The sequence below is a fragment of the Prosopis cineraria genome, unplaced genomic scaffold (genome assembly GCF_029017545.1).
Source record: "Prosopis cineraria cultivar Desert tree isolate PC_DT_omini unplaced genomic scaffold, ASM2901754v1 PC11, whole genome shotgun sequence".
Taxonomy (NCBI): Eukaryota; Viridiplantae; Streptophyta; class Magnoliopsida; order Fabales; family Fabaceae; genus Prosopis; species Prosopis cineraria.
The window spans coordinates 18372995-18400365 of NW_026555342.1; the positions used below are offsets into that span (position 1 = coordinate 18372995).

General features: G+C 32.5%; 1 protein-coding gene and 1 pseudogene across 1 annotated transcript; one reads left to right on the forward strand and one right to left on the reverse strand.

Annotated features, from left to right (window-relative positions):
• Positions 1-1811: 1811 nt before the first annotated feature.
• Positions 1812-3288, forward strand: LOC129286249 (hydroquinone glucosyltransferase-like; annotated as a pseudogene).
• Positions 3289-16812: 13524 nt separating this feature from the next.
• LOC129287156 (uncharacterized) lies at positions 16813-24713 on the reverse strand. The gene is made up of 11 exons (XM_054923329.1): positions 24251-24713; positions 22531-22675; positions 21188-21255; positions 20544-20614; positions 20187-20453; positions 18624-18787; positions 18472-18527; positions 18313-18365; positions 17574-17742; positions 17381-17478; positions 16813-17298 (listed from the first exon to the last, which is right to left on the reverse strand). Exons 1-11 carry the CDS (start codon positions 24420-24422, stop codon positions 17194-17196), a joined length of 1368 nt encoding a protein of 455 aa, XP_054779304.1. The 5' UTR covers positions 24423-24713; the 3' UTR covers positions 16813-17193.
• Positions 24714-27371: the final 2658 nt, after the last annotated feature.

The window sequence follows — 27371 nt, forward strand, 5'->3', positions numbered from 1 at the left end:
TGAAATAGTTACATATTGTTTTTATTTGTTTGAAACATGTGTTGTGATGTGAAAGTGAAATTTCAATGCTATGTCATATCATTACGTGGATTAATACATATGTGATTCATATATTTAGATAGAATCATGTGGCCTATGAGGTATGAGTTTCAAATTTGTTTTCAAATAGATATTTTTGTTAAATTCCTGATTATGTTATTAGTACATACTCTCTCTAATTCCTTTAATTTGAATTGAGATGTTATTCACTAAAAAATATTATAGTCTCAAATAATAATGGGACTTGAATCTCCTATTGATCATAAAGGGAATTTATCACTGAATTGAAATGGAAGAATTTTTTTGGACAAATCTCAACTTAATTTAAATGTGAGTTTATGTATTAATTTTATACTTTGCTTCATGTGTCCTACATTAACTATGGATAGAATCCTAAATTGTAATTTATATTGTCTGTCTGTTATGGAGGACTGGAGCTTAGTATTACTAATTTGGTTTTATAAATAGCTATTGTAGAGATTTTGAGGTGACCTATTTATAGAGAAGGTTTTGTTGAAATTTCTATCAACAGGTGCGATTATTTAGTCTAAAAGAAAGTGTTACAATGATTTTTAATCATATTTTCATTGTATTAAGATATTAAATTAGAGTTTTCCTTGATAAATACTTAAGGGATGTATGTTTTCTGCATAGATCCTATGCCGGTCACATCTAAGTTTTGGGCTGTAACACCATGACACCTTGCTTTTGACCAACTACAAAAATTATGTTGCTTACTCCATTTAGTAATACCACCCTGTGGGGAGGTTGGTTAGAGCTCTCTGTTGGTAGCTTTTTTCTATAACATTGGACTTTCAATGAATATATAAATGTCATTAACACAAATCCAAAGACAAAACCTATCTCAAGAGATTAGTTTGCTAAGTGTAAGAGTCTCTTAAACTTATAAATTTCATTTTACTTTTGAGGCTTCGTGATGTAAGATTCATTACACATACTATCTACTCTTAAAGCATCTTTTGTCATGTCACACCATTTGTGTAATAAAATTGCACACACGTGTGTGTTGTATTTTTTTTTTCCATGTACGTATCCGGCATGATCTAAAGCCTACTCACGTCAACAGGAAAATTTATCAAGCCTAGACTAATCCATATCATGTTGAGTTCTTAGATTCAAATTTAAAAATTTTAGTAAAGTTGATATAATAGCATGCCAATTGAATATTCAAGCGTCAGGTGGTGTATAAATGTATGTGTATAAATCATGTATGGGAGCATTAGTTTAACATCCCTCATAATATAACAACTTAGCAAAAAAAAATTCTCTACAAATGCTAATGGATCGTATAGTATTTCTCTTTTTAGTAAAAAAAATTTTAGATGAGTTAGGTCAGCAACAGAGCATGCCTTTAAGTTAAAAAACACTTAATAGAAGTACTTACAGATAATTACTCAATTCAACAGCAAAATTTAAATCTATCACCTTGTAATTATAAACCTGGTAGTATTTCATTGTATTTTAAGTAGCTTCTTATATTTAATTAAGGTCTTAGGGCATGCGGTGAGATTTCAAAAATTTTCAAGTTTTTATGCTAATAAGTCCGCTTGTAGGGCCCTAAACAAGATTCTACCTTTTAACTACTTTGATTTGTTTAAATTTTGCATTCATCATGTTCTTCTCACTTCATCCCACAATCATCATCTTCCTCTTGCAGCGCGCACAAAATCAATAATCACAGAAACAATGGCGACCGTTGCTGCAGAGTTTCAATCCATGAAGCCAATATCGCCGTCCTCTCGGCCCCCGGCATGGGTCACCTGATACCTCACTTCGAGTTCGCAAAACGCCTCGTCCACCTCCACGCTGTCACGTGACTTTCCTCAACATCGCCACCGAAGCTTCCGTCGCCCAGACTCAGCTCCTCCACTCCCCCAACCTCCCCTCCCGGCCTGGCAATCGTTGACCCCCACCGCTGATCTCTCCGCCATCGTCTCCGATGACACTCCGGTGGTCACACGTGCCACTTAAACGTCCATTACACCCTCCTCTCCTTAAAATCCGTACTCTTAAAGCTTCCTGGTTTGCCTCAAGCCGTCGTCATCGACCTGTTCTGCTTTCCAGCTTTTGAAATATGCAAGAGCTTTCCATTCCTACCTTCATGTTCTTCACTGCTTCAACTCACTTGCTTGCTTTCTCATGGTTCCTTACAGAGCTGGACCGTGACGTCCCAGGCGAGTTATCGACCTTCCTGAGCCCATTCATATTCCAGGATGCTCTCCGATCCGACCCAAAGATCTGATAGTTCCGGTCACAAATCGGAAGAGCGACGACTACAGTGGTATCTTTATCACTTTAGCAGTGTACCAAGTTCGCTGGCGTGTTTTTTGAACACGTGGGAGGATCTTGAACCAGTATCAATTCGAGCCATCAGAGAACATCCTTTCTACAAGAAGATACTCGACGCACCTGTTTACCCGATCGGACCGGTGAAAAGGAACCGAACCGGTAACAGAAACCGGGTGGAGTGTCTGTTTTGGCTTGATGAACAACCAGACTCGGTTGTTTTGTTGCTCTCGGTAGTGGGGGAACCGGAGCAGCTCACCGAGTTAGCGTGGGGTCTCGAGCTGAGCCGGCAAAGGTTCATATGGGTGGTCCGAGCCCCGACAGACGCCAGTGCGTGTGCTGCGTTTTTCAACGCTGGTGCTGATAAGAACAACCCGAGATCGTATCTACCAGAAAGGTTCATAGAGAGGACAAGAGGGAGGGGACTAGTAGTGCCGTCGTGGGCCCCACAGCTGTCGGTGCTCACACAGGTCTACGGCGGCGTTTTTGTCTCACTGCGGGTGGAACTCGGTGTTGGAGAGCTTGTCCCACGGTGTGCCAATGATAGCATGGCCACTTTACGCGGAGCAAAGGATGAACGCGACGACAATGGCGGAGGAAGTGGGGGTGGCGATGAGAGTATCGGCGGCGGCTGCGGCGGAGAAGGGGTTGGTTGGGAGGGAAGAGGTAGAGAGGGTGGTGAGGATGACGGTGGAAGGTGAAGAAGGGAAGGAGATGAGACGCAAAGCAAGAGAGTTGAAAGAAAGTGCAGCAAAAGCGTTGACGAATGGCGGGTCCTCTTATGAGTCACTCGCCCGAGTTGTTTGCAAATGGAAGGCCAATTGTAAAAATTGATAGTGAGTGAATGAATGTGCGAGAAATTTATACGTAGGGACTGTATCTGGTGAATGGAAGTTGTAATTTGTTATTCAGAAAAATAAAAATTGGATCTCTATTGTTCTACGAAGGTGAACAAATGCATAGGAAAAGAATATCAATTTATCAAGGAAGGTTGGCGTGCTCAGTTTAAATTCATTTATTTGATTTTTTATGCAATATTATAAAAATATTTTTATAAAATATTAAATTTCATTAGTTTAAATTTTGGCCCAAAAAGTGGAGATGGCAAAGGGCCGAGAACAAAGTTGGAAAAATCTTCCTTGAAAGTTGTGTGTGTGTGGATATATGATTATCTAATTGAGTTGTCAAATTTGGAAATTGTTGATACTAATTGATTTAAAAATATTTTTTTACATTTACACAAACTCAAATTCAATATCTGTATAGTTTTTTTATTTACTAAGATTACCTGCCTCATGTGATGTAAAGGAAACCAAAGTGAGGCACCAGGAGAGAAGCCAGGTCTGTTAAATGGCTAGTAATATAAGTACATTTAATTAAATATGAAAGTTTTGTATTTAAAATTATAAGCATTGTTTTAAAATAAAATAAAAGATTAAAATTTTTTAAATAAATGACATTTAAATATTTGTATAAATAGTTGATTAATTTTTTTTTAAAAACTTAATGAGGGACAAAATAGTAAAAAAATGTTTTAAAACTCAAGGAAAAATTGACAATAAAATTGTTCTGTGCTAGGAAACTCCCTTTCTTTGCAATTTTGCATAGATAAAGGGAGTCTACTTTCCTTATATGATGAAGTATAAATTCTTTTCTAATCTAAAATAATGTGTAGAAAACATACTCAGATTAAGAATTTGCCCTCCATCTCCTTTCCTTCTTTCTTAGTTTTTTTTTTTTTTTAAGAACGCTTTTCATTCATAACAAATACACATTACCTTAGTTTCACTTAGTTTCACGAAGTATATGTGCGTGTGTGAAAGTCCCCACCTTTTTTTCAATATTATATTATATATATATATATAATTTTAAATTTTCTGAAGTTGGAAATGGAAAATATCAAAGGAAAAGTGGCTGAGCATAACTATAAGTTACATTACACAATGTGTTTGAAGGAAAAACAAACTTATGCTTTTAGGGAGAGAGCCGACTATAAAAGCATTTGAAAATCAAGATGACAAAGTGCATACGTATATGCAAAAGTCCATGTTGTTGAGTTTTGACTCTCTTTAAGATTTTGTTATTCTTACATAGACCCCTGATGATGAGCATCAACTTTTCTTTTGATTTGAATAAAAAAAAAAAAGTTGTTTGATAAGATTCACAATTATCTATAGTTATGTGATTTTGAGAAAATTTTGTAGCATATTATCATTCAATATGGTTTATAGTTAAAAACAACAACAATTTAAAAGATATAAACTATTATTTTTTTATCATTAATTGAAAATGATAAACTGGATAAACTGTGTGTTGTCTATGTGAGCAAACAATTATAAAGTATTGTCAAACTTGGTGCCTTAATGGTGACCTATTGTTAGATAATTGGCAATCATTTTATTATTTCATACCCAAAAAGTTTAAATTGTTGCCTTATTTAGATAATAGGTAACAATCACCAAAATTACACACTACCTTTTGACAAGTTATTACATGTTGTCATATGATGAAAATGTTGAGCACGCCAAATATATAATAGAGATTTGATTCAATTAAACTTGAAATTGAATTTATAATTAATTTTAATATTAGTCTATTTGGTCATGTTTAAATTAAAAAAAGAAAATAATAAAGAATAGCCAAACGAATCTCCGATACCATTTATAAGGGAGTAAACAAAAACAATGAGTGTATCTTTGAAAAAGGAGAAACATTGAAAGGATGCATAAAAGTAATATAATGTTTTAAAACTAGACCATATAATAAAATAGAAAGGGTTACAATTTCATCGTTTAGACCGCCATAATAATTAAATAAAACATAGCATATTGATAAATATAATAAAAACACACTACCTTTTGACAAGTTATTACATGTTGTCATATGATGAAAATGTTGAGCACGCCAAAATTATAATAGAGATTTTGATTCAATTAAACTTGAAATTGAATTTATAATTAATTTTTAATATTAGTCTATTTGGTCATGTTTAAATTAAAAAAAGAAATAATAAAGAATAGCCAAACGAATCTCCGATACCATTTATAAGGGAGTAAACAAAAACAATGAGTGTAATCTTGAAAAAGGAGAAACATTGAAAGGATGCATAAAAGTAATAATAATGTTTTAAAAACTAGACCATATAATAAACGAGAAAGGGTTACAATTTTCATCGTTTAGACCGCCATAATATTAAATAAAACATAACATATTGATAAATATAATAAAAAAAATTGAATAATCTTATGGTTAAAATCCTTTTTATTAATTTTATTTGGAAAAGGATCATCATATAATTACTATATAAATATTTGACTACCTTTATAATATAGGAAGTCTTTGATATCTGTGCTAATAGATGTGAGTTTATCTCATTAAATAATTCAATTCTCCTCTCTTCAAAGTTAATAAACATTATATAAAAAAAAGTGATGATGATATTTAGATTATTAACAATTTCCTTGTCCCTATATGTTTATTAGATATTTAGATTATTTAAAAAAATTTCAAAGCTTAATTAATAACAATTTATTTATATAAATCCATCAAAGAGGCTTTTATTTTCTTACTTCCTCCCCGGTCCTTATATATAAGATATTTTTAAGTAAATTATGTAAACTAATAAAGTTAATTATCTAATTAAAAGCATACAACTTTTAATTTTACTCCTAATTTATTATAAAAAATGAATATTTTTTCAAAGTAAATTAATGAGAGTATTTATCTTTTTTTTTTCTTTCCAATTTAATAAGAAATATAATGGTCCATTCATTAAAAAATATACTAACAATCTCTTATATTTATAGATAGAAAAAGTTCTAGAAGATCTCTTATATAGAGACAAACTAATATCATGCAGTATTTGGACTCAAATTTTATAATTTACGTATCTATGAAAACTTTTCCTCCAAATTTCAAGGCTTGAACTTTTCTCTTAGAGTTTAAGCCATCAGTCTCTCTGGAACATATCCCTTCCTCAGATATAAACTTTCCATGTTTTGCATTTCCATCAAGAAGCAAGCAACCTTCATTTTTATTGTTCAAGATCTCTTAGCTTTTATTGCTCCTTTATTTGGCTATATAAGGCTTTTCTAATTTCTTCTTCTTCTTCAGTTTGCTATAATCTTTGATGTAGATATGAAGTTCTCTCTCCTTTGTCACATTTGGTAGAAGAGAGAATGCGTTTTTTGCCTAAATACATCCAAATTCAAGACTCGCTTGACTCGCTAAGCGCGCCTAGTTCTAGCTTTATACTGTTCATGCAAAGCTACCTAGCCCAATCGTGGTTAACTACATAATGGGTCCAAAGCACTAAACCAAACTACTCTCTTGTCTAGTTATGGTTGGACTCATTTGACCCTCTAGATTAGTCTGGTCTTGAAAAACTACATAAAACGATGCACCCCATCAAGATCCAAGAAAGACATGAGTTGAAGTCACCAAATTTTGAAGAGTTGGTATCAATTACACATAATTGCTCTCTATATAGTTCTTTAACCAGTTTTCTAAATGAACGAGAGCCAATCCAAATTGATCTTGTAAGAGATTTGCTATGAAATGAATACATTTATTTTTCAATAATTCATATTGTCAAGTATGCCCATTCAAATTTCATTCCAATCAAATGACTATTTTTGTTATTTAGATTGGGGTTCCTTATCTAACAACAAGAAAGTCTGCTATTGGGTTTGTGTTGAAGCTTGATGAGAGTCTGATATTGTGAAAACTAAGAAACAATGTACAATATCCAATTCTTTTGCTAAAGCAAAATACTGAGCATTAAGCACAGCAATATTAGAAGTTATATGTGTTTTGGGTTTGCTGAACAATTTTAATATATAAACTCGTTAAGCCTGTACAGATATATGTGATAGTAAGACTTGAAAACATAGCCAATAATCCTATCTTTCACAAAATGACAAGCATATTAAAATTGACGGTCACTACGTGAGAGATAAGTTGCAAGAAAAAAAATTATTAGTCTACAACATATTTGATCAGAAATTCAAGAAATATTATGACTAAGCCCTAGGCAAAAAGGCGCATGATAAGTCTTTTAGCAAGTTGGCCACCATTGATTTATATGGATGCCAACTTGAAGGGAGTACAGGAAATATGATTAGTTTCGTTATACCAAAAAAGCCTTTAGAGTGTTTTTTTTTACCCTAAAATAACATATAAAGAGATCACCTCATGGCCAGCATAATGATGCAAAGACAATGATGATGATGAATTTAGAAGTGCTGTATTTGTTGATGGAGTCTACGACAAGGATGAGAAGCTCTCCATCTTTTGTCTATGTTATTCATTAGCTTCAACAATTGGCATTGCCCATCATGTTGGAATATTTATTATGGATTTAAAATTAATTAATAGCCCCAATAAATTGATCTTTATAATCTTGTGTGAGTTATGATAGGTGAACCACACAATAAACCCAATAAGAAGAGGCTCAACTTACAATCTAGTAGCTTTCAATTATTTTCTATCTTTTAACTGATTGGGTTAAGTAATATGAGATAATTAATTTTATTTATTTATTAAAAGTAGTTACCAATCTAGTCCATATAAGTCAATCATTTGATAGCCACAAATGACATGATCACTTTCTCCATTATCTCGAACTCTAAAAACTATAGAGGTCTTGTAGGTTGTGTATCTACCTATACTCGAGGTAAATCGAGATATCTCAAGAGGTCAGGAATTCTTCAGTATGCACACATTGTTTTACTCAATTTTATTTGACTTATATGAATTGAGATATTGAATCTAACATTGGTACTAGAGCTTGGTTAGAATATTAATCTATATGTATTAATTTATTATCTTATGTGTATGTTGATGAATTAATAGAAATTCATTTCAAAGCATGTTGCTTTCATTAACATGCTTATATGTTTGACAACGTATTCTTGTTATTTAAAAATAACCCTGAGATTTAGTATGCTCATAAATGTGACCATTATTATGCTTGTCTCTCCTTCTCTTTTGTCTTTTGTCTTTTTAGTTTGTTCCTTTCACTGTCTTTATTCTGCCACCACTGGTGCATCATCGGAAACTGGCATTGACGTCACGCTTGCTGCTTCTTATTATGTGTATGTTGTGCCATCGATGGAAACAGGTTAAGATTTTTCCATCTTCATTGCTGGAAAATCATCTTCATCTTTGTCTTCATGCTGCTTTCTCATCAAAAAATCATCCCTTCAAGGTCTATTTGACATCGTGAACTAGACATGAATAAGGTGTTGCACATGAAGGTCTCTCTCACATCGTCAAAAAGGCGCTAGCGTCATGGTAGGTTGTTGCATCCTCCCCGGCGTCATCTCCTAAGGCTTATTGCTTTATGGTCGAAGGAGACCCAATAACAAGGTCAGAAATCGGATCCTTGGGATCCAATTCTACGAGTTCTAGGCCCAGTTTTCATATGGGGCCCAAATATAAATAAAAAACTAAAAAAAAAAGAGGATAGGCCAGCCGTGAAATGCATTGTTTCACTTAAACAATACTGGGCCTTAATCTCAACCTAATATTACTTAAAAAAATGAAATTCTACAGATTACATTTAGCCCCAGACTATAATTACCTCCTTCGACCCATAATTTGATCCCAAGAAATTTTTAGAAATTATTGTTTAATCCCTTAACTTCCATAAAGGCATTTTGCAACCAAATATCTTCTAGAATTTCCTTTTTACCCCTATACACCTACACTTCAAAATTTCACTTAAGTCCCAAATTTTTTCTCTAATTCCTAAAAGAGCCTAAGAACTTTTTATATTATTTTGTTTTGTTCTAAGGTCATAAATTTGTAATTTTGTGAGTTACTGATAATGCTTAAGATCTTATAGCATTAATAATGAACATACTCCAGAGATTTGACAATATTAATGTGATTTTAATGATTAGTTTTGACTTTTGAAGATAGGCTAATAATACTCTTTTAATATATTAAATATTTATTGTACCCTATAGATATGGAAATGTTTAATGCATTATATTGTATGGACTTTTGTATAAGCTAAATCTTTATAGTATTTAAGCCTTCTTAGTGCATTATTATAGTTGTATAATTGATAATAGCTTGTTGAGGAATTCTGTTTTCATGCACGCATAATTAATATTTCTCATTCTTTATTTTGTGGTTTCTATTTCTGTTTTTGCGCAATTATCCTTTGTGAAGGTTCTCAATAGGATTAACTATAATGACTAAAAAGAGTCCCTAAATATATATCTTACCATTTCTAAGAAATATTTAGTTATAAGAGAACCCAAGCCTGTGGATCTCTCTTCCAAGTTCAGTGCTTCTGAAAAGGCCTTCCATAAACAATAGAGTGAGTCCAACAAAATATGTCTAGTAATCATCAAGTACACAATTAAAAGAAAATTAGGAACAATATTCTTGAAAAGATTATTACAATGGAATACTTAAAATCTATTAATAACAAATAGAAGAAGTTTGACAAGACTCAAAAGAACTACTAGTTGTCATTTCTTGATAATACTCGATATGACGGAGTATCTGGTGTCAAGGATTATATTCTAAAGCTTGTTCATTACTATAACAAGTTTAAATCATATGAAATTGACTTGAGTGAAAATGCCTCAGTTCATTGTGTCCTTCAATCATTGCCACCAGAGTATGCACTCTTGAGGACTTTATACAATTCACAAGAAAGTGAGTAGTCTGTTGATCAAATAATATTAATAGTCACTCAAGAAGATGAAGCTAAAAAAGAATTCTTCTTACTCAATAAACTATGTTTCTTATGGCTTTAGTAGAAAATTTAGAGGGTCGTATGAGAGAAAAGGAAAACAGCTTGAGGCCTCAAAGTCCCCAAAGCCTAACAATCTAACTTTTAAGAAGGATAGTGACAAGAATGAGAGGCCAAAAAAGAAACCCTTCAAGAGATTATGTAACTATTGTAAGAAGCCCGGTCATATCAAAGCTAATTGCTTCAATTAAAGAACAAACAACAAAGTGAAGTTATAATTCTTCAAACTGCCCTCTAACTCTAATTTGTTTTGAATCTAATACCATTGAAACTTCCTTTGACTAATGGTAGCTGGATTTTTATGCCACTATACATGTTATGAATTCTCTACAGGGGTTAAGAAACTAGAAGGTTTCAAGTAAGGCACAAAGGTCAATCTTTGGCATAGCACGGAGTAAAACATCAATCAGATGCATTGAAACTATTTCTTTATGTTTAAATTCTGGACATATTTTAAATTTGAACAATGTTGTTTATGTACTTTCTGCAAAGAGGAATTTAATTTCAACTTATCCATTGGATATTTATGGTTATTCATTCTTTCAAGGAAATGAAAAAATTGATATTCGTTTTAATTCCATTAATGTTGGTTATGCTTCCTTGATATATGATTTATATCGATTAAATGATTGGTTACTTGAACTTCCTAATCTCCAAATTAATGTTGCTATTAGGCATAGAGGTCAAAGGCACAATGATAATTCCTCTATATTTTGACATTGTTGTTTAGGTCATATCTCTAGAGAGAGATTGGAACGCATGGCCAAGTAAAGTGTCTTACAAGACCTTAATTTATCATATTTTGAGACTTGTGTTGATTGCATAAAGGTAAAATTTCTTGCTAGAGCTAGAATCAAAGGGTCAAAGAGGTCTAAAAATATTCTAGACTTAATCCCTACTAATATTTGTGGACTTATTACACCTTGACTACTATTAGTTTTAGATATTTCATCACCTTTACAAATAATTACTCTCATCATAGATGGATTGAACTTTTGTATGAAAAGGGCAAGTCTCTTAATGCATTCAAGAACTTTAAGGCAACAGTTGAATTGAAATTTAACAAGTTGATCAAACATATTAGATCTGACAAAGGAGGAGAATTTTATGGGAGATATATTGAGACTAGTAAGAACCTTGAGCCGTTTGCTTTGTACCTTCAGGAGCATAGCATTGAAGTTAAGTATATTATGCCTGGCACCCCACAATAGAATGGGGTTGCAGAAAGGCAAAATCATACTTTAATGAATATGGCTAGAAGCATGATCAGTCACGCCTCGTTACTGAAATTCTTGTGGGGTGATGCACTTAAAACTACAATTTATATTTTGAATCAAGTTCCTAGCAAGTCAATTTCAAAGACTCTATATGAGTTGTATTTTGGAAGGAGTGCTGAAGTATATGCAAGTTTGAGATTGTAAAGCACAAGTAAACCCTATAATTCACAACAGATGAAGCTTGATGCTAAAACTATTGCTGATTTCTTTATTGGATATTGCAGCGAATCTCGTGGATATAGATTCTATTGTCCAAATTACACTACTAAGGTCATTGAATCTGACTGAGCTTATTTCTTTCAAGATTCCTTAGACAGTAGGAGCTTTGTGTCTAGGCATATCACTATACATGACAAAAGCAATATTTTGCCCATGCCTACCATGACAAACCCTCATGTTAAAAAATTAATACCATGGATCAGGATTAAGCTGAAGATGAACCACTTTAAAGGATAATAAGATCTGGTTATTGAATCAAGACGGTCCTAAAGGGTTTGTAAGTCTAATATTCCTAATGATTACATGGTATATTTGCAGGAATTTGATTCAGATGCTATTGATAATTTAGACCCAATATCTTACCAAAAGGCTATTTCTAGCATGCATTCTTCTGAATGGTTGGAGGCTATGAGTAAAGAAATCACTCCTATGCCCCATAATCATGTATGGGAGCTTGTAAAGCTACCAAAGGATTTTTGTCACATCTCAAAAATATGTGAGTGATCGACACAAGATATGCATTTAAACACACATATGTTTAACCTGATTTAAGAATTTTTTCCATTTTTTATACTTTTTCACTTTAATGAAGCCTTAATATTTTTGTGGGAATTCCAGAAGAGTCTTCCAAAATTCTACAATACCAATTTTCAAATAGATATTATATCAATCGAGAGTAGTTCCTTCTAGCCAATAAACAAAGTATTTAACAAAATAAATACCTTAATCATAGCTTATATGGAGCACCTAACATAATGCTTACAAAACATGATACATGGATATGAAATTTACATCAGAAGAAACTTGATCTACCAATTTCCCCTTAATGATCAAAAGAAGGTACAACACTAGCTAATGTATCTGAGACCAAAGAAATAATTTCCAATGAATAACGTCTTAAGTTTAAGTTGAAGAAAAATTAATGGGAAAAACATCAATGAGACAATTCTAAATTTAATAAAATAATTAAATATAACAAAAATAAATATCTTATAAATCAACAGCTATGTATATGTGTAAACCATGAATGTGTGAATTTAGATAAAGATTATTAGAAATTCAAGTTTTATTGCTAGACTAAATTTATGAGGGTAATTAACCAATCAAGCGTGGACACACAGTTCATGAGGGTAAGTAAAAGCGCTACTTGAAGCTATGAAAACAAGTGAGAGCAAAAAGTTCACGAAATCAAGCACAGGCACAAAGCCCATGAAAACAAGCGTGAGTACTATGCTCATGAATAACCATCCCTTCATTCTATGTGTGTTGGCTATCACACGAGGCTAACACCCTGCTAACTAGGTTATCATGGTGCGTTAAGGGCTAACGGTACTGTCGTTAACAATCAGCGTTCTAATTCAACCCCACATTTTAAATTAAACATGCATGAGCCAATAAAATCAATATACTCTCTCTTTTCAACATTTCTCATCATGCTCAGCATAATTGAATTCATCTGTATATATCCCATGTATGAATTTGACAATTAAATTGTTCTTTAAACAAAAAATCAACATTTCCAATATAGTAGATACTTTAAAATATTCAATTGAAAGATAAACCCAACTATTTCTTTAAAATATAACATAATATAATATAATAAAAAAAACATTTTCTTATATGACAGTTGATAATAAATTAAGATTATGAACCAAAAATAGATAAATTAATTAATTAATTAAAACACTTTATTATTTGTGCTTGTGAAATAAATAAAAAAAATATCAATAAAAGAGATGACACATGAATATGGGAAATTAATATTTTTAAGAAATTGAATTTGCAAAGAGTCATTGAGACGCTATTCATTTACCTGATAACTCCTAAAATAATAATTTGTTCTTTCTAAATACCTCTCCATTTTCCTTTAGCTACGCTATTACCTAAACCAGAAGAACAAACAACTTTCTTTAATAAAAACTCCAATTTATATATTTCTAAATGACATTCATGAGCCCAATATATAATTTAGAACATATTTAAAGTTCTCAATCCTTATTTGTCTTTAACTCACCATCTGTATTTAAAAATTATATTCTTCTTATTCCTTTCTCCCATCTATAATGATACATTCATCTCGACCATGCCTCCTTCCCTTAATAACCAATAAATGATTTATTCTTAAGGCTCTTCAATAATTCTTCACAAAGTATACTTTATTCAACACAGTACAATTTCTTACCTTACACAACCACAACTGATCTTATAACACCTTTAATTCAATATCATAAATGTCATCAAGTATAACAAATTTCTTTCTTGTTCCCTTGTGCTTCAAGACCCAAACTAATCTAGCAATTTCAAAATTTCACCTAACATGTTCAAATTCTAACATATACACCATTAAGCCAACTTCTTGATTTTCCAAAGCTTCATCATAAAAAATAATTAACTTATTTTGTCAATCAAATTCCACAATAAGAATCAACTTAAATTCAAGGGGGAAAACTCAACAAACCATCTTCATTTTATTCAAATTCCTCTCATAATTCAGGCATATGCAAGATCAGAATATATAACAAAGGAAAATTTACAATCTCAGCCGCATAAACATACTCGCAAAACACATATTAACAAATTCATATATTAACGAAAAACCAAGTGACCTAAACATTAAAATTTAACTAGGATTAACTTGGTCAAGTTTAAGCACTCATTTATATAAAAATTTTCACTCAAACATTCTATCAAACACTTTATGTGCGAGAGAAAAAATTAATATAATGCTTTCCTTAATTGTCTATCCAAGCCACATATAGACCTCAACAAATCTTCTCCCAGAAACTCATATCTATTAATTATTATCTTTCTCGTAATACTAAGAATGCCAGCTTAAATTATCATCCCTGCTCCACATTTACAGCAGCAGAAAAGAACAAGAATCACCATCTACATCATAACACATACACACACATACACGAAACAAGAAGAAAGAAAATGATTTGAAGCTTCTATACCTCATAATGCCAACTAAAGACAAAGAAAGGAAGGAGAATCCAAACTCACGCTAAACAAAGGAGGGAAGAATTCTGGTTATTGTAGCAATGAAGAAAGAAAGAGAAGAGGCAAACGAAAACCTCCAATAGCAGCAACTCGAAACTCCTTCGTGCACTATCTCCCTGGCAGCTTAGGAAATTGGCTGAAAGAGAGCTGGACTTGCAGAGGAAATTGGCTGGAGTGGAAGCATGGCTTGTTGGTGAAGCTTGGGACATTGCTGGATGGGGAAATCTGAAAAATTTAAAGGGCTTACAAGATGTTAGGGGTTAAAAATGCTCCAATAGATTTATTTTTTAAAAAATAAATAAACACCTAAAATATAAGCACATTCGATAGCATTAATTATAGTAAACACTCCTATAGGTGCATAGCATGTGAGAGCACTTTCAAATACACACACACTCACATGTTGTGGGTTTTATTTTATTATTATTATTGCATATATGGAAGCTATTTTTGGTGGAAAAGCCCTAGCAGAATATTGCCCACCAGAATAATTTTACCTTGAAACACTTCAATATGTTCCACCTCATCATTTTAGAGCATTTTTAAGTGAAAATGCTCCGATTTAGGCACTTCAAAAGCTTGTTTTTAGAGTAATGTTTATAAGAGAGTTTTATAGATATTGTCATAATACAAAGTTTATTTATTATGTCGTTTATTGTTTATTTCATGTCTTTTATATAGGTGCTTTCCTATAAAATATGTGTGCATATTTTCTTAATCTATAAAAAGAATTATTCAATTTATTTTTGTTTGGTCATATTTTATTCTGAAAGCGTCTCAAAGACACCATGGAAGTTAACATATAGCATTAGCTCTAGGTAACCATAGTTACATACGGATTGTTACAGTGGTTAACATGTTTTTCTTGAGCGATCAACTTTTTTTTTTTTTGGTTGCTAAAAAAAATTGGATGAATTGAATTCCAGAGGTTCACCAAACGTAGAAGCCCAAACAAGAAAAGAAACTAAACAATCAGATGTGGGCTTGGAAGGCCCTATCTCTACAATCCACATAGACCCCATGGGTGAATCCTGTAAATTGTAATAGATGGACGTTCTTTTTTGCAATTTCATTTTTTCAGCAGCTCCTCAAGCCTTCTTGCTTGAGCGATGGAAAAATAGTTTTCCCAGATTTTCCCTCAAAAAATTTTGGCATCAAACGAGGAGATTTTGAAACTGAATTCTATTTTTGCTTCTCATCATTTCTTAAGCAAAAATTTCTACATATTTAGTTGTCACTGAGAAAATAATTTAAGTATGTTCGGGCAGACATAAATAATTTCAAATATCATTTAAGTTTTATATTACTATTAGAGCTGAGAAAAAATAATATAAAAAATAGAAACATATGAAATTTATTTCACTCACTTTTCTCTCTTTTTTCCTCCCTATTTCAAAAATCCATGAGTAGACTTTCGAATTCTTTGATTACTAACTGTACTAATTGATTTTAATCATCTGTTAAATTTTTTTTTAAAAAAATAAAATAAAAAGGAAGGAAGAAAACCGACTCAACAATAGGTAGTTCCTTTATTCCGTTAAATTAACTAACTGCAGGAGAGTTAGGCGCTGTGCCAGAAAGAAAAAGAAATTATAGTCGCTTAAGTACAATGCCTCGTGTTTAATGATTTTTATTAGAGAAAAATAATCATTTGATTCATATGATTTTAATTTAATTATACTTCAACCCCTAAATTTTAATTTCATAGATTATTATAGTTTTGACATAATTTAAATTCAATTCCTAAACTTTAATCCAATATAACATAATTGAAAGTTTTAGCAATTTTAAATATTAGTCCTTAAATTTTAAAAAATAATTTTAATCTTTATAATTTTATTTTCTAAAATATAAAGACTAATATTTTAAATAATTAAAACTATAAGAATTGAATTTTATCAAATTAAAATTTAAGAATTAAGTTTTAATGAGTCAAAACTATTAAAATTAAATTATAACAAGTTATAATTCAAAAATTAAAACTATAGAAAGCAATGATTGATTTTCTCCTTTTATTATTAATACTTTTGGCAGGCAATTTTCTCATTTAAAAGTCATTTGTACTCTTCACATCTCAAAGCTCAACAAGTTTTCTTGACGTGATGATAGCACCAGCATGTCCTCAAAGCCTCCAAAGATGGAACTCTTCACGCTCTCCAAAATCCATATTCTAGTCTTACAATCAAGGCTAAAATATGACTAATGCAACAAGAAACACGTCTCATTGTATTTAAATTTAGGCATAAAACCCTACCAAAACAAACTTAACATCCCAATTATATATGTACACGAAGGATTCTTCTACATAACCAAGACAAATATGATACAGTTGATGTGAGGTACAGTTTCATTACAATAAACTTCTAATTCCTACTATATGCTTGAGCAAAAAGCATATACGCTGAATTCATTCAATTATCATGCAAGATGTGTAGAATTTTCTTAATGGCCCATTATGAAAGAATGATTACTTCCCAACATCATAATGCAATTAGTCAAAAGATAGCAGCCACATTATTTCCATACTTTTTACTGCAATTAGCTATGTCTTAAGCATAGTGAATTGACAGATACTAGTTACAAGCTAGCAGCCAAAATTGAGGATGTTTCCTGGTGAGTTAAGCTGTCAGCAACATGAGCAATCACTCCTGCCCCTGCATTGTGAAGCCATTCATTTTTCACCTGAAATTACAGAAGCACCCAAGTCAATTACGTTATCACTAAAATCAACATCTCTGACAGGAACATCAAGTGGTTGCAGTACATGAATGTTGTTATGAGCAAAGAAAGGCCAAAATGCTGAGTGAAAGCTGACATCAACTTTTTTCCATCCCAACTTCTGTAAACCACGTATCATTTCCTCTGTTAAAAAGATACAAAGTAGCTTTAGAAGTTGGACAACAGTGACACCACTTGCAGTTTATACATCTTCAGCAATTCTTCGTAAAAATAGTCACCTTCCATAATTTCATGATATTCCACAGTATTCTGGGTACTTGGTGCATTTTGCACTGCCTCCTTTGCTTTTACCGCCTCCAGAGGAAATTGAGGGCCATCAGAAGGTACTGGAGGGCAGTATTCCACGTCAACAACATGCTTGTATCCAACCAAAGATCGGCGAGGAGGCTGCCAATCAACAAAGACAGTTAGAACTTAGAACCCCATAGACAACAGTAGACACATTTCTCTCACCTTAGCGTTAAACAATCACGCCCCAAAGAACTAGGAAATGAACGCCACCTACTATGGTTTAAACTACAGCTAGCATAAATTATGGATGAAATTAACTCATGACAATCTATTAAATTTTTCAACAATGTCTTGATATTTTATTTAGGCCATAAACTTCAAATGTTATACTGAAATGCAACCTGTTAATTTTCTAAAACCCCATAAAAGTTGTCCCACAGGCAATTGTGCAATTGAGTTTGCAAGTGATGGGCTATATATAAGACAATAAGAGCATCATGAAAAAACTCTAGATATATGCATCAAGACTGCCACAAAAAATCTCACCATTCAGATTGCCAGGCTTTCAACTGGTTAGGGTAATAATATCCCTGAAAATCCTTCTTGGTGTTTACTCTAGCTTAACCAAATATTTAAATATCTATCTTGCACAATTTACTTTAAATATCAATACTCAAAGAAGAAGAAGAAGAAGTAATATACAAAAGGAGAAATTATCATATTCACCTTACCAAGTTCCGTTTCCCTCCTTATAGAAGATGTGCGCCACCCAACCATATCTAACATTAGTCAAAGAAAAATAATGAAACTGAAAACGAGAGAGATAACAGATTCATCAAGCTAAAATTGGCGGGCCGCATTTAAGGAAAGATACCAAGAGGATACGATCATAAGATACATTAGCATAAACAATGCGACATCTAAAGGATCCAAGTGCAGATCTGCAAAACAGAAAACCTAGTTAACATTGAATTAAATATCACTCAACTAAATCAGAACACATGGCCACATAAGGACAGAAGTATTTGCTTGCTTACATAAATTTTCCACCTTCACAATCAGAAGCCATTCTCAAAAGAAGAGGTGGTCTATTTGGTTTACCATCAGTAAGGAACAGCTGACTACCAGTCCGTCCAACAAAAATTGGAGCTATTGGAGCAGCAAGCTTTTCTAGGATTGGGACACCCAAAAGAAATGGAAGCTGAAAAATAAACTTGGTAAATAGTCAAACCTGAAATAACACGTATATTTTTCATAAAATTTAATAAAGTGCATGGGAAAGGAAGTGGAAGAGTATAACATGGATGAAATTGATGTGGATGGCTGGAGTAAGGATAGTTTGGTTATTGACTTCATTAGGTTTTTCTTTTTCTGGTTCACCGCAATCTGTTAAAATTATTTTCTGCCCAACATTATCATTATTGCAAAATGATATAGTTGACACGTCCTACTTTAAATTAGTCATACAGACAGAGTGTTTTCCTCTATTCTTCACATTCTTTCTCTCTATTTTCTAAATCTTATATAGCTATACCCAAAAAAAAAAAAAAATCTAACATAGTTGCATCTACTTAATATTGAAATAAAAGACCCCCGTAAATAAATAAACAATAGAATTAAGAAAGCAAAGCTGATTTTCTGCAGAGCCATAAATTGGGAAAGAAAACACTTCTGTCAAATATAAGCACAGGACTAATAAAGGCAAAACCAAAAAAGAAAGATATTTCACTGGAAAGTGTATCAGGTGATGCCGACAAAAAATGGAGCATTGGCTGTCATGCAAAACCAATGTATGAATTTGGTTAAACCATAACATAGGGAAATTAAATCAATTTGGAAAGAAAAGTAAGGATAGAATGTATAAGAAGAGCACAAGAGAAAAAGCAGGGAACACATATAAAAGAAAAAAGAATCAGAAACAAAATGCTAAGGTGCATCCTAGATGTGCTTAATGATGAGTAAATAATAGGGTTTCTGTTAGTCCAAATCGCCCTTGATAGCACTAAACCCTAAGATGTTTAAAAGAAAAGGCAAATGTTTGACATTTTACATAATTTTTACATTATCAGAAAATTTGTTACAAAAGAAAAATGAAAAAAAAAATGCTTCAGCGGAAAAAAGGGGTGACTTGACTTCATTTCACATTTGCAATTTTAACGGTATAGTGTAGTTTTTCCCCTTCTGGCTTCACTGTGGCCTTCAACTCATGTTTCTTTTAGGGAACTTCTGGATTTCTCAACGGACAAAAAAGCTCTTGATCTAATGTGTTTTCATTAACATCATCTTATCCTATTAAATAAAGCCACATGAAAATTATAAAGGAAAGAACAGCCTCAAAGCACTAGTTCTGAGACCAACCAAGGCACCAGGAAGCATAAAAGGTGCTTTGCTGATTGAATATGAAGCCAAACTAGAAATAATATAAGCAACGGCCAATCATAAAAGAACAGAAGTGCAACGGAATCACAAGGAAAAACTAAGATGGCAATAAGTTTTTTTTAATATTAAAAAGAAAAACAGCAGCTTCATGCACAACTGAGATAGAAGTCCACCATTTGCCAACAACAATATTCCTATAATTATAATTGTTCAACATAGACCTGATTTTTTCCCCTGACACCAAGATGTGGAGTTGCTAAGGTTATGAAATTGATTGGCTCTAATCCAGCAATCAACCTTCCCCTTGAAAAGCCTTTCCTCTGTGAACTCTCCGTCTTGCAGTTTTCTAGATCATCATGTTGGTCACAATTATTGGCATCGGGTGAATAAAGAACAGCAATGGCATATCTAGCAAACAGGCCACCTAGAGAATGGGCCAGAAAGGAAATTCTTTTCAGAGTCTTGGTCTTTTCTACAACCTGCATGACCTGTATATGACTTGAATTAGTCCATTCAATTCATCATAACCAATGACGTCAGGAATTTCAAAATTTAAACAAGTATATTTAAGGACTCACTTCATCAGCCAATCTCTTGCCAGCTCCATCTATTCCAGTAAATGTCTTAGTGTAAGTGTTTGATGAACTCACTGCAAACACCAAAATACTATTAACGACTTCAGTTCAATCATTAACTTCTTTTGCTTTTGGCATACACAGATGAGGCACTCAAAAAATTAAAATAAAAAGTTTATACACTATCAGCACAATTACTGTCATTACTTATAGCTTAGGCTTACCTAACTGCTACAAATAGACTCTCTATTTATTACACTGAACAAGTTCAGCATATGGTTTTGCTCGCCAGATGAAGCATGGAGGGAGATATCATGTGAGTTGGTTTAAATCAGTGAGCTGGACTTACTGAGTCCAGCAATTGATCATACATATTATCAATTATTCTCTTCAATTCTTTGACCATTTTATATGCATCGCATGTGATTTGTTGATTGTCCATGAACTTTAGAAAAACCATAACTTTGTAATGAAACAAGGTTTTCCACAAGCATGCTAATATTTTATCATTAATTTAAAATGAATAATCTCAGGGGGAAAAAAAAAGGCGCACCCACAAGCACAATGTTTGTGTTCGCTTATGTGTGTTTGTAATATAATATATATAATGTACAAAAGTACAGAACTTCAAGTAAAAAGGATTTTACCATAAATTAAAAAGTTTTTCCCAAGACGCCTTTTCAATTCTGCTTCTGCGTAAATCCAGTCACTTGGACTGCAACAGTTGAGTGTTGAGGCGTAAATCAGTAAATTGTAACTGAATTAAATAGGAAAAAACAGAAAATGTATAGACTATGGAACTTCTCCAATATCAATTTTCATACTGTGAGGTTATACATAAGCATATTATTCACTGTTTGAATCAAATCTAGAACTACTAAAAATGGAAAAAAGCTCAACTAATAAAAAACATGTCATCCACTTGACAGAGGCTTTTCTTCCAGCTTTCATTATTAGACTGAGACCCTCAAGCAATTAATTCTCTACTTTAAAGAGACACGCAACCAAATGGGAAAAATACTTATTCAAGGTACTGATGGGCCTTCCAATAAATGGGGCCCTGTGTACCAATAGAAGCCCAGAAAGAAATCCCAAGAACAGGGCAAAGAAGGGCAGAACAGCAATGACGCTGGAATAACGATTTCTGACAGGTCAGAGTAGTGGGGGTGTATAAAAAGGGGAGGGAAAGAAACTTGGTAGGCAGGTTGTAGTATCAGCTTTGGGGAGAGGGCATGGTCTCTTGAAAACCAAGTGGTGTGAGGTTTATTTCCTTGTTTTGCTCTTGTTCTTGTTTCTGTAGTGTGTGAACCAGAATTAGTGATTGTATTCTCTACATTTTCCACATCATAACAGAGGATACTCAGTGCATATTCCCCTATCTGTTGCATTATTTTCTGCTGGCCCTACTAGATACCCAAATAACAATTACATTTTAGTAGAAACCGATTCTGAACACTGTAATGATGGAATAGCATTTGACCAAAGAAACTTTCATATTTTACTTGAGCTTTGATTTCAAGGATGCCAATAGAAAAGTGGCAAAATCACTTTATGCTGCAGAAATACTGATTGGTGGTAATTAGTTTTGCTTTCACAACTATTCTCTCAGTCATATATACACATCAATTTTAAGGACACAGGCTTCTATTTGTGCATCAAAAGCTGACATCTATAGCTCTAAAGGAATAGGAGTCGTTGCATATGAACTCATTAGGAAGCTAATAAACTAGAGTGCTTTCAGAGCCCTAACCAACAAGACCTGCTATTGACATTCACATTATAATAATATAGCTATAGATCAATGAAATAAGTTATTGTTAAAAATGAAAACTTCAATTCATTTTCAGCCAACTTCAATATGCCATTTAATCTTAATAGTATAGAGCACATTTCTTTCACTTACCACTCACAATAATACTTACTTTCACCAAGATTTGACGAGAGGATAAATTTAAAAAAAAAAAAAAATCATAGTCTAGGTAAAATATACCTGGCCAAGATTCCATGAACAAGAACAAGAAGATGATCAGGGTCATTCTTTGAATTCCCAATGCTTCTGTCTAGAGACTTTCCCTGGGTGGTGGTACTCATACTTTGAGCTCGAAGGCCCTGGTGTCTCTGTCCACTGTTTGTGCCTGCAAAAGTTAATCTATCCATCTCAGCTCTAACTACCTTTACAAAAATTAAAGTATGAGTTACTTTCCACCAATATTAGCAATTTATCTTCCTCAGAAAATTAGAAGACATAAATTTATAGAGAAAAGAGGGAGAGCAACCCATGGAGCAAACCTCTATACTAAATAAAAAGGGATCTAGACACATGAATCAGAGTCCTAAATGATGACTGGTTGTAAACTCTATTACAGGAACAACATAAATAAATTAAAGGAAAACATAATTTTGGATCCTCGTACTTTAATCGCATTTTGCTATAAATCCCTAAACTTTTTTTTTAGTATTCTAGATCCCTACACTTTTATTTTTTAATGTCCTGGGTCCCTCTAAGGTCCCTATACTTTGTTCATTTAGAGACCTGAAACATTGAAAAACAAAAATGTAGGGATCTAAAACACCGGAAAAAAAGTGCAAGGCCCTACAACAAAACACGAGCAAAGTGCAGAAATTCAAAATTATATTTTCCCATAAATTAATGCTGCTAAGAAATCAAATCTGCACATATCTTTATTAAGGATAAATATTTAAGGAAACAGACTACATGAAATGAGTGGTATTTGCACCTATAATATAAATTGATATCAATAAATACTCATACCTTCTAGATTCTGAGTCTAAAAAATCCGTTGCCCACAAAAAGATATCTGCTCTGTTCTTTCTCTAAACTAAACCAATTACACTTGAATTTAACTCAACTTTCTCCCCCTGATGTATCATGTCTAGTGGGCCATCATTTGGAGGACTAACAATTCAAACTACAAAAGGCCTAAAGTATCTTTCATCCAAAGAGAAATCCTTCTCAACTCCACCAGTATATGTCACTTATTCGAAAACCAAAATCTGCAGTACCACTACAAATGTCACATACCTAAAATGCCAAAAGTGGCAACTTGTTATACCAGTGGAGTTTACACGTTTCAGGTATTTGCTAAACTCTCTGAGTTATGTACCCAAATACTTACTCTATATAAGTGGTTTATTCTTTCAATTAAATAAAATAACTTTGTTCGTGAGCTCGGTCCCAAAAGCAATGTCAATGTCTGAATGAAAACAGAAGATGACAAAATAATGGGTCGGGGGATTAATCCTACAGAAGTCTTGAGAACGATTTCTGACATGTGAAGTTTGTCCCACATATTGTGAGGAAGATCTGTCTGAACTTCAAATCAACATCAACTTAATTTCAAGAATCTTAGTTATAGACTTATAAAATCCAACATTGGTCCCTAAAGAACCATCAGATAGAACAAGACACGATCCAGGGATCCAAATAATACGGAGATAGCCATCCCAAGAAAGAAAAACAGGAGACTCCAATTAAGGCAAGAACATTCGGGGAATAGCAGACCTATAATATAACACCTATTTAAAATTAAATGTCCCGTCACTAAAAGAACCAAGAACAATTTCAGGGATTCCGATAATACAACGGCGCAACAAATATACCCAATTAGTAAATACGTTGACATGATAAAAACCAATTACAGTTTTGAGAGTTTAGAATCAGAACTAGGTAAAAACGAAAGAAAAGTTACCAGAAGGGAAACTCAAATCGGAGTTGGAAGGTGAGGAAGAAGAACAACACGGCGAGGACGAAGATGATCCATGCGAAGACGATCCTATAGGTCCTTGTTGACAGACATTTTTGCGACAAACAATTCGAGGAGGATAACCACACTGCGCGCGAATCAATGGGACTGTTGCCATATATATACAGAATAATTCCGTAACGCCACAGGCAGAGAGAGAATGACCCAAATCCAAATCCTTAGATTCTGTCGTTTAAGGCACAGGATTACGTAGGCGCCATAATAAATTTTATCGTCTGGATCAGACCTCTATGCACTCAAAATCCGCCCTACTTTTTCCACTTATTCTTCCGTGGCCAGTTTGAATTCCGCAGTGATGACTGAGAAGCATGATCTCAAAACGGCAAAACGTATGAAGTTGAACGAGCTAGCTGAGTGAGTTAAGACGTCGCGGCTGCACAGTGCACAGTGCAAATCTGGAGCTTGTTTGGTTCTGTTCCTATCTTAACAAGTTTAGGGGGCAAAATTTTTCTTATTTAAAAAACATTTAAATTAATGAAACAAAGTGAAACAACAATTTATGTTATTAACATAATTATTATTAAATAAAATATCATATCTTCTATCATTTCTCTAATTTTGCATAACAAAAACTAATAAATTAAACTTTTAATTTTTTTTTTGGATAAAGGTACAAATTTATCGTTGAACTTTTTCTCCAAAAATGCCTAATATTCTAAACTTTTGTTAGGAGCAATGTTATCCCAAAACTCTCAAAAATGGTGCAATATTATCCTGCCATTAGAGTTAACTATTTGTTACTATTTTGTTTGACTAAACTTGCCACATAGCTACCACTTGGCATTTTTTAAAATTAAAAAAATGGTAAAATGTGTAAATTTATCTTGAAACTTTTCCTTCAGGGTGCTTAGTATCTTGAACTTTTTTTTTTTGAGCAATATTGTTTTATTGTCAGAGTTGACTGCTTTGTTTCACTTCACTTACCATGTGTCATTTTTTAAAAACTAAAAAAAAATAAAACAATGCTTCATTCTTGTCAACTTCTTCTTCTTCATCCACAACACTAAGAATGCAAAATAACTCAAAACACTAAAATGAAAAATCAAACTCAGATTTTCAATATCAAAAAGCAACCAAAAAAAATAATCGAACCCAAATTTTAAACATCAAAAAACTATTAAAGACAGGGGGTAGAAAGGAATAAAAAAAGAACACAACTCAAAAACCCAACAATTCAAAATATCCAAAAAAAAACAAGAATAAAAAATTAACAACTTAGATTGTCTAACACTAAGTAAAGAGAAGTAATAACTCAATGGGCGACGACTATGGGGCTTTTTATTTAGCTCTTGTCTTGTAAATGCCGAAAGTGGAGGAGGGAGGAATGAAGATAAGAAGAATGGTCGACTGTAAAGAAAGGAGAGTGATATGCAATTGAGATACAAGAGGAAGAGGATGGCATTTTTTTTAATATTTTTTAAAATGCAACATGGCTACCACTTGAAAAATGAAGTCAAACAAAATGGTCAACTCCGACAACAGAGCAACATTACACCATTTTAAAGTGTTTTAGAGCAACATTGATTCCAAAAAAAAAGTTGAGGATACTAAGCGCCCCTATAGAAAAATTTTCAAGGTAAATTTGCACTAACAAAATGGTCAATAAACGGTCAACTCTGACAATAGGGTAATATCGTACCATTTTTTAGAGTTTCGAGGCGACATTGTTCCTAATAAAAGTATGGGATATTAGGCGCCTTTGAAGGAAAAATTTAAGAGTAAATTTGCACCTTTATCTTTTTTTTTATTTTTCCAAACAAATAACAGAAAACACGCTTTTAAACAGATTTTTTTATTTTTCAAAATAAAAAAAAGTTCTGAAAATAGATAATTGAATAGGTTTTTTTTGTTTTTTCAATCTTTGATTTCCTCGAATATTATAAAATATTTTTAATGGAACTATATTCAATAAATTAATTAATTATTTTTAAAATTATATTTTTTTATATTTATATTTGTTTAATAAGATGTCTCAATTAAAAAATATTATTAATTACACATCTAATTAAGAGAATATTTAGAAAAACTTCATTAATTCTACTTTTTTTTTGTTAACATTAATTGTATCTTGAAAGATATAAAATGTTTTATATTTTTAATCATTCTATCTTTAAAAAAATGATTATATTTTTGAATAAAAACAGTAAGTTTTTCTATAAATTTGAAATTTAAATATTCGTTATTAATAGTGTTAAATATTTTAAAAAAATTCAAAGCATTGACTTCTAATTATTCTCTCGCTTCCGAACACACACAGATTTTCAAAAGCGAAAAGCAACAACAACGATGATTCGCCCAAAATTGAAAAGAATAATAATAATAATAATAAAGAAACTAGGAAAAAGCAATTTGACAAAATGATTTTCATGAATCAGAACATGTCCATGGAATGACCATAATATTGTTGAAAAATAAATAAATAAGATAAAATATAAAGTTGGAAAAATTTCACTAAAGACCTTGGTTGGACCATACTTGTTAAAAAAGGAAACCCTTAAATTTCTAACATGTCATTGTTAGTTAAAAGTATTGATTTGATGTTAAATTTTATAAAAAAAATAACAATATTGCCCCTCATTGAGAGAAAAGAGACACGAATGTAGATATACCTCCATAGCCAAATATGAAACTCTCTAAGACTTGAATTAGGGCGTTTGAGGATCAGTGACACCTTCATCGATAGAGACAAATATCTTCAAGACTTGAACTAAAAAATCAACTTTTATATATAATTAATTACAAGTGAGGATTATTCATCATTATTACAAATCTTAAAATACAAAAAAATAAAATAAAAATAGAGATCTGAATCTCTCTAGGACTTGAACTAAGGTATTTGAAGCTCTACGATACTTATGTTGCTAGAGTTCTTGCCTAAGAATCATTTGACAAAAGAAGAACCATGGATAACGTGCGAAAAACTGCTACAAGCTCAAGATAGAGAAAATGTACCTACATATTGATATGTCTCTGCTATACCAGTATGTGTAGTTCATACCCCAAAGTTTCTATTATATCAATGACTTCTTAGTCTTTATCAACCTCT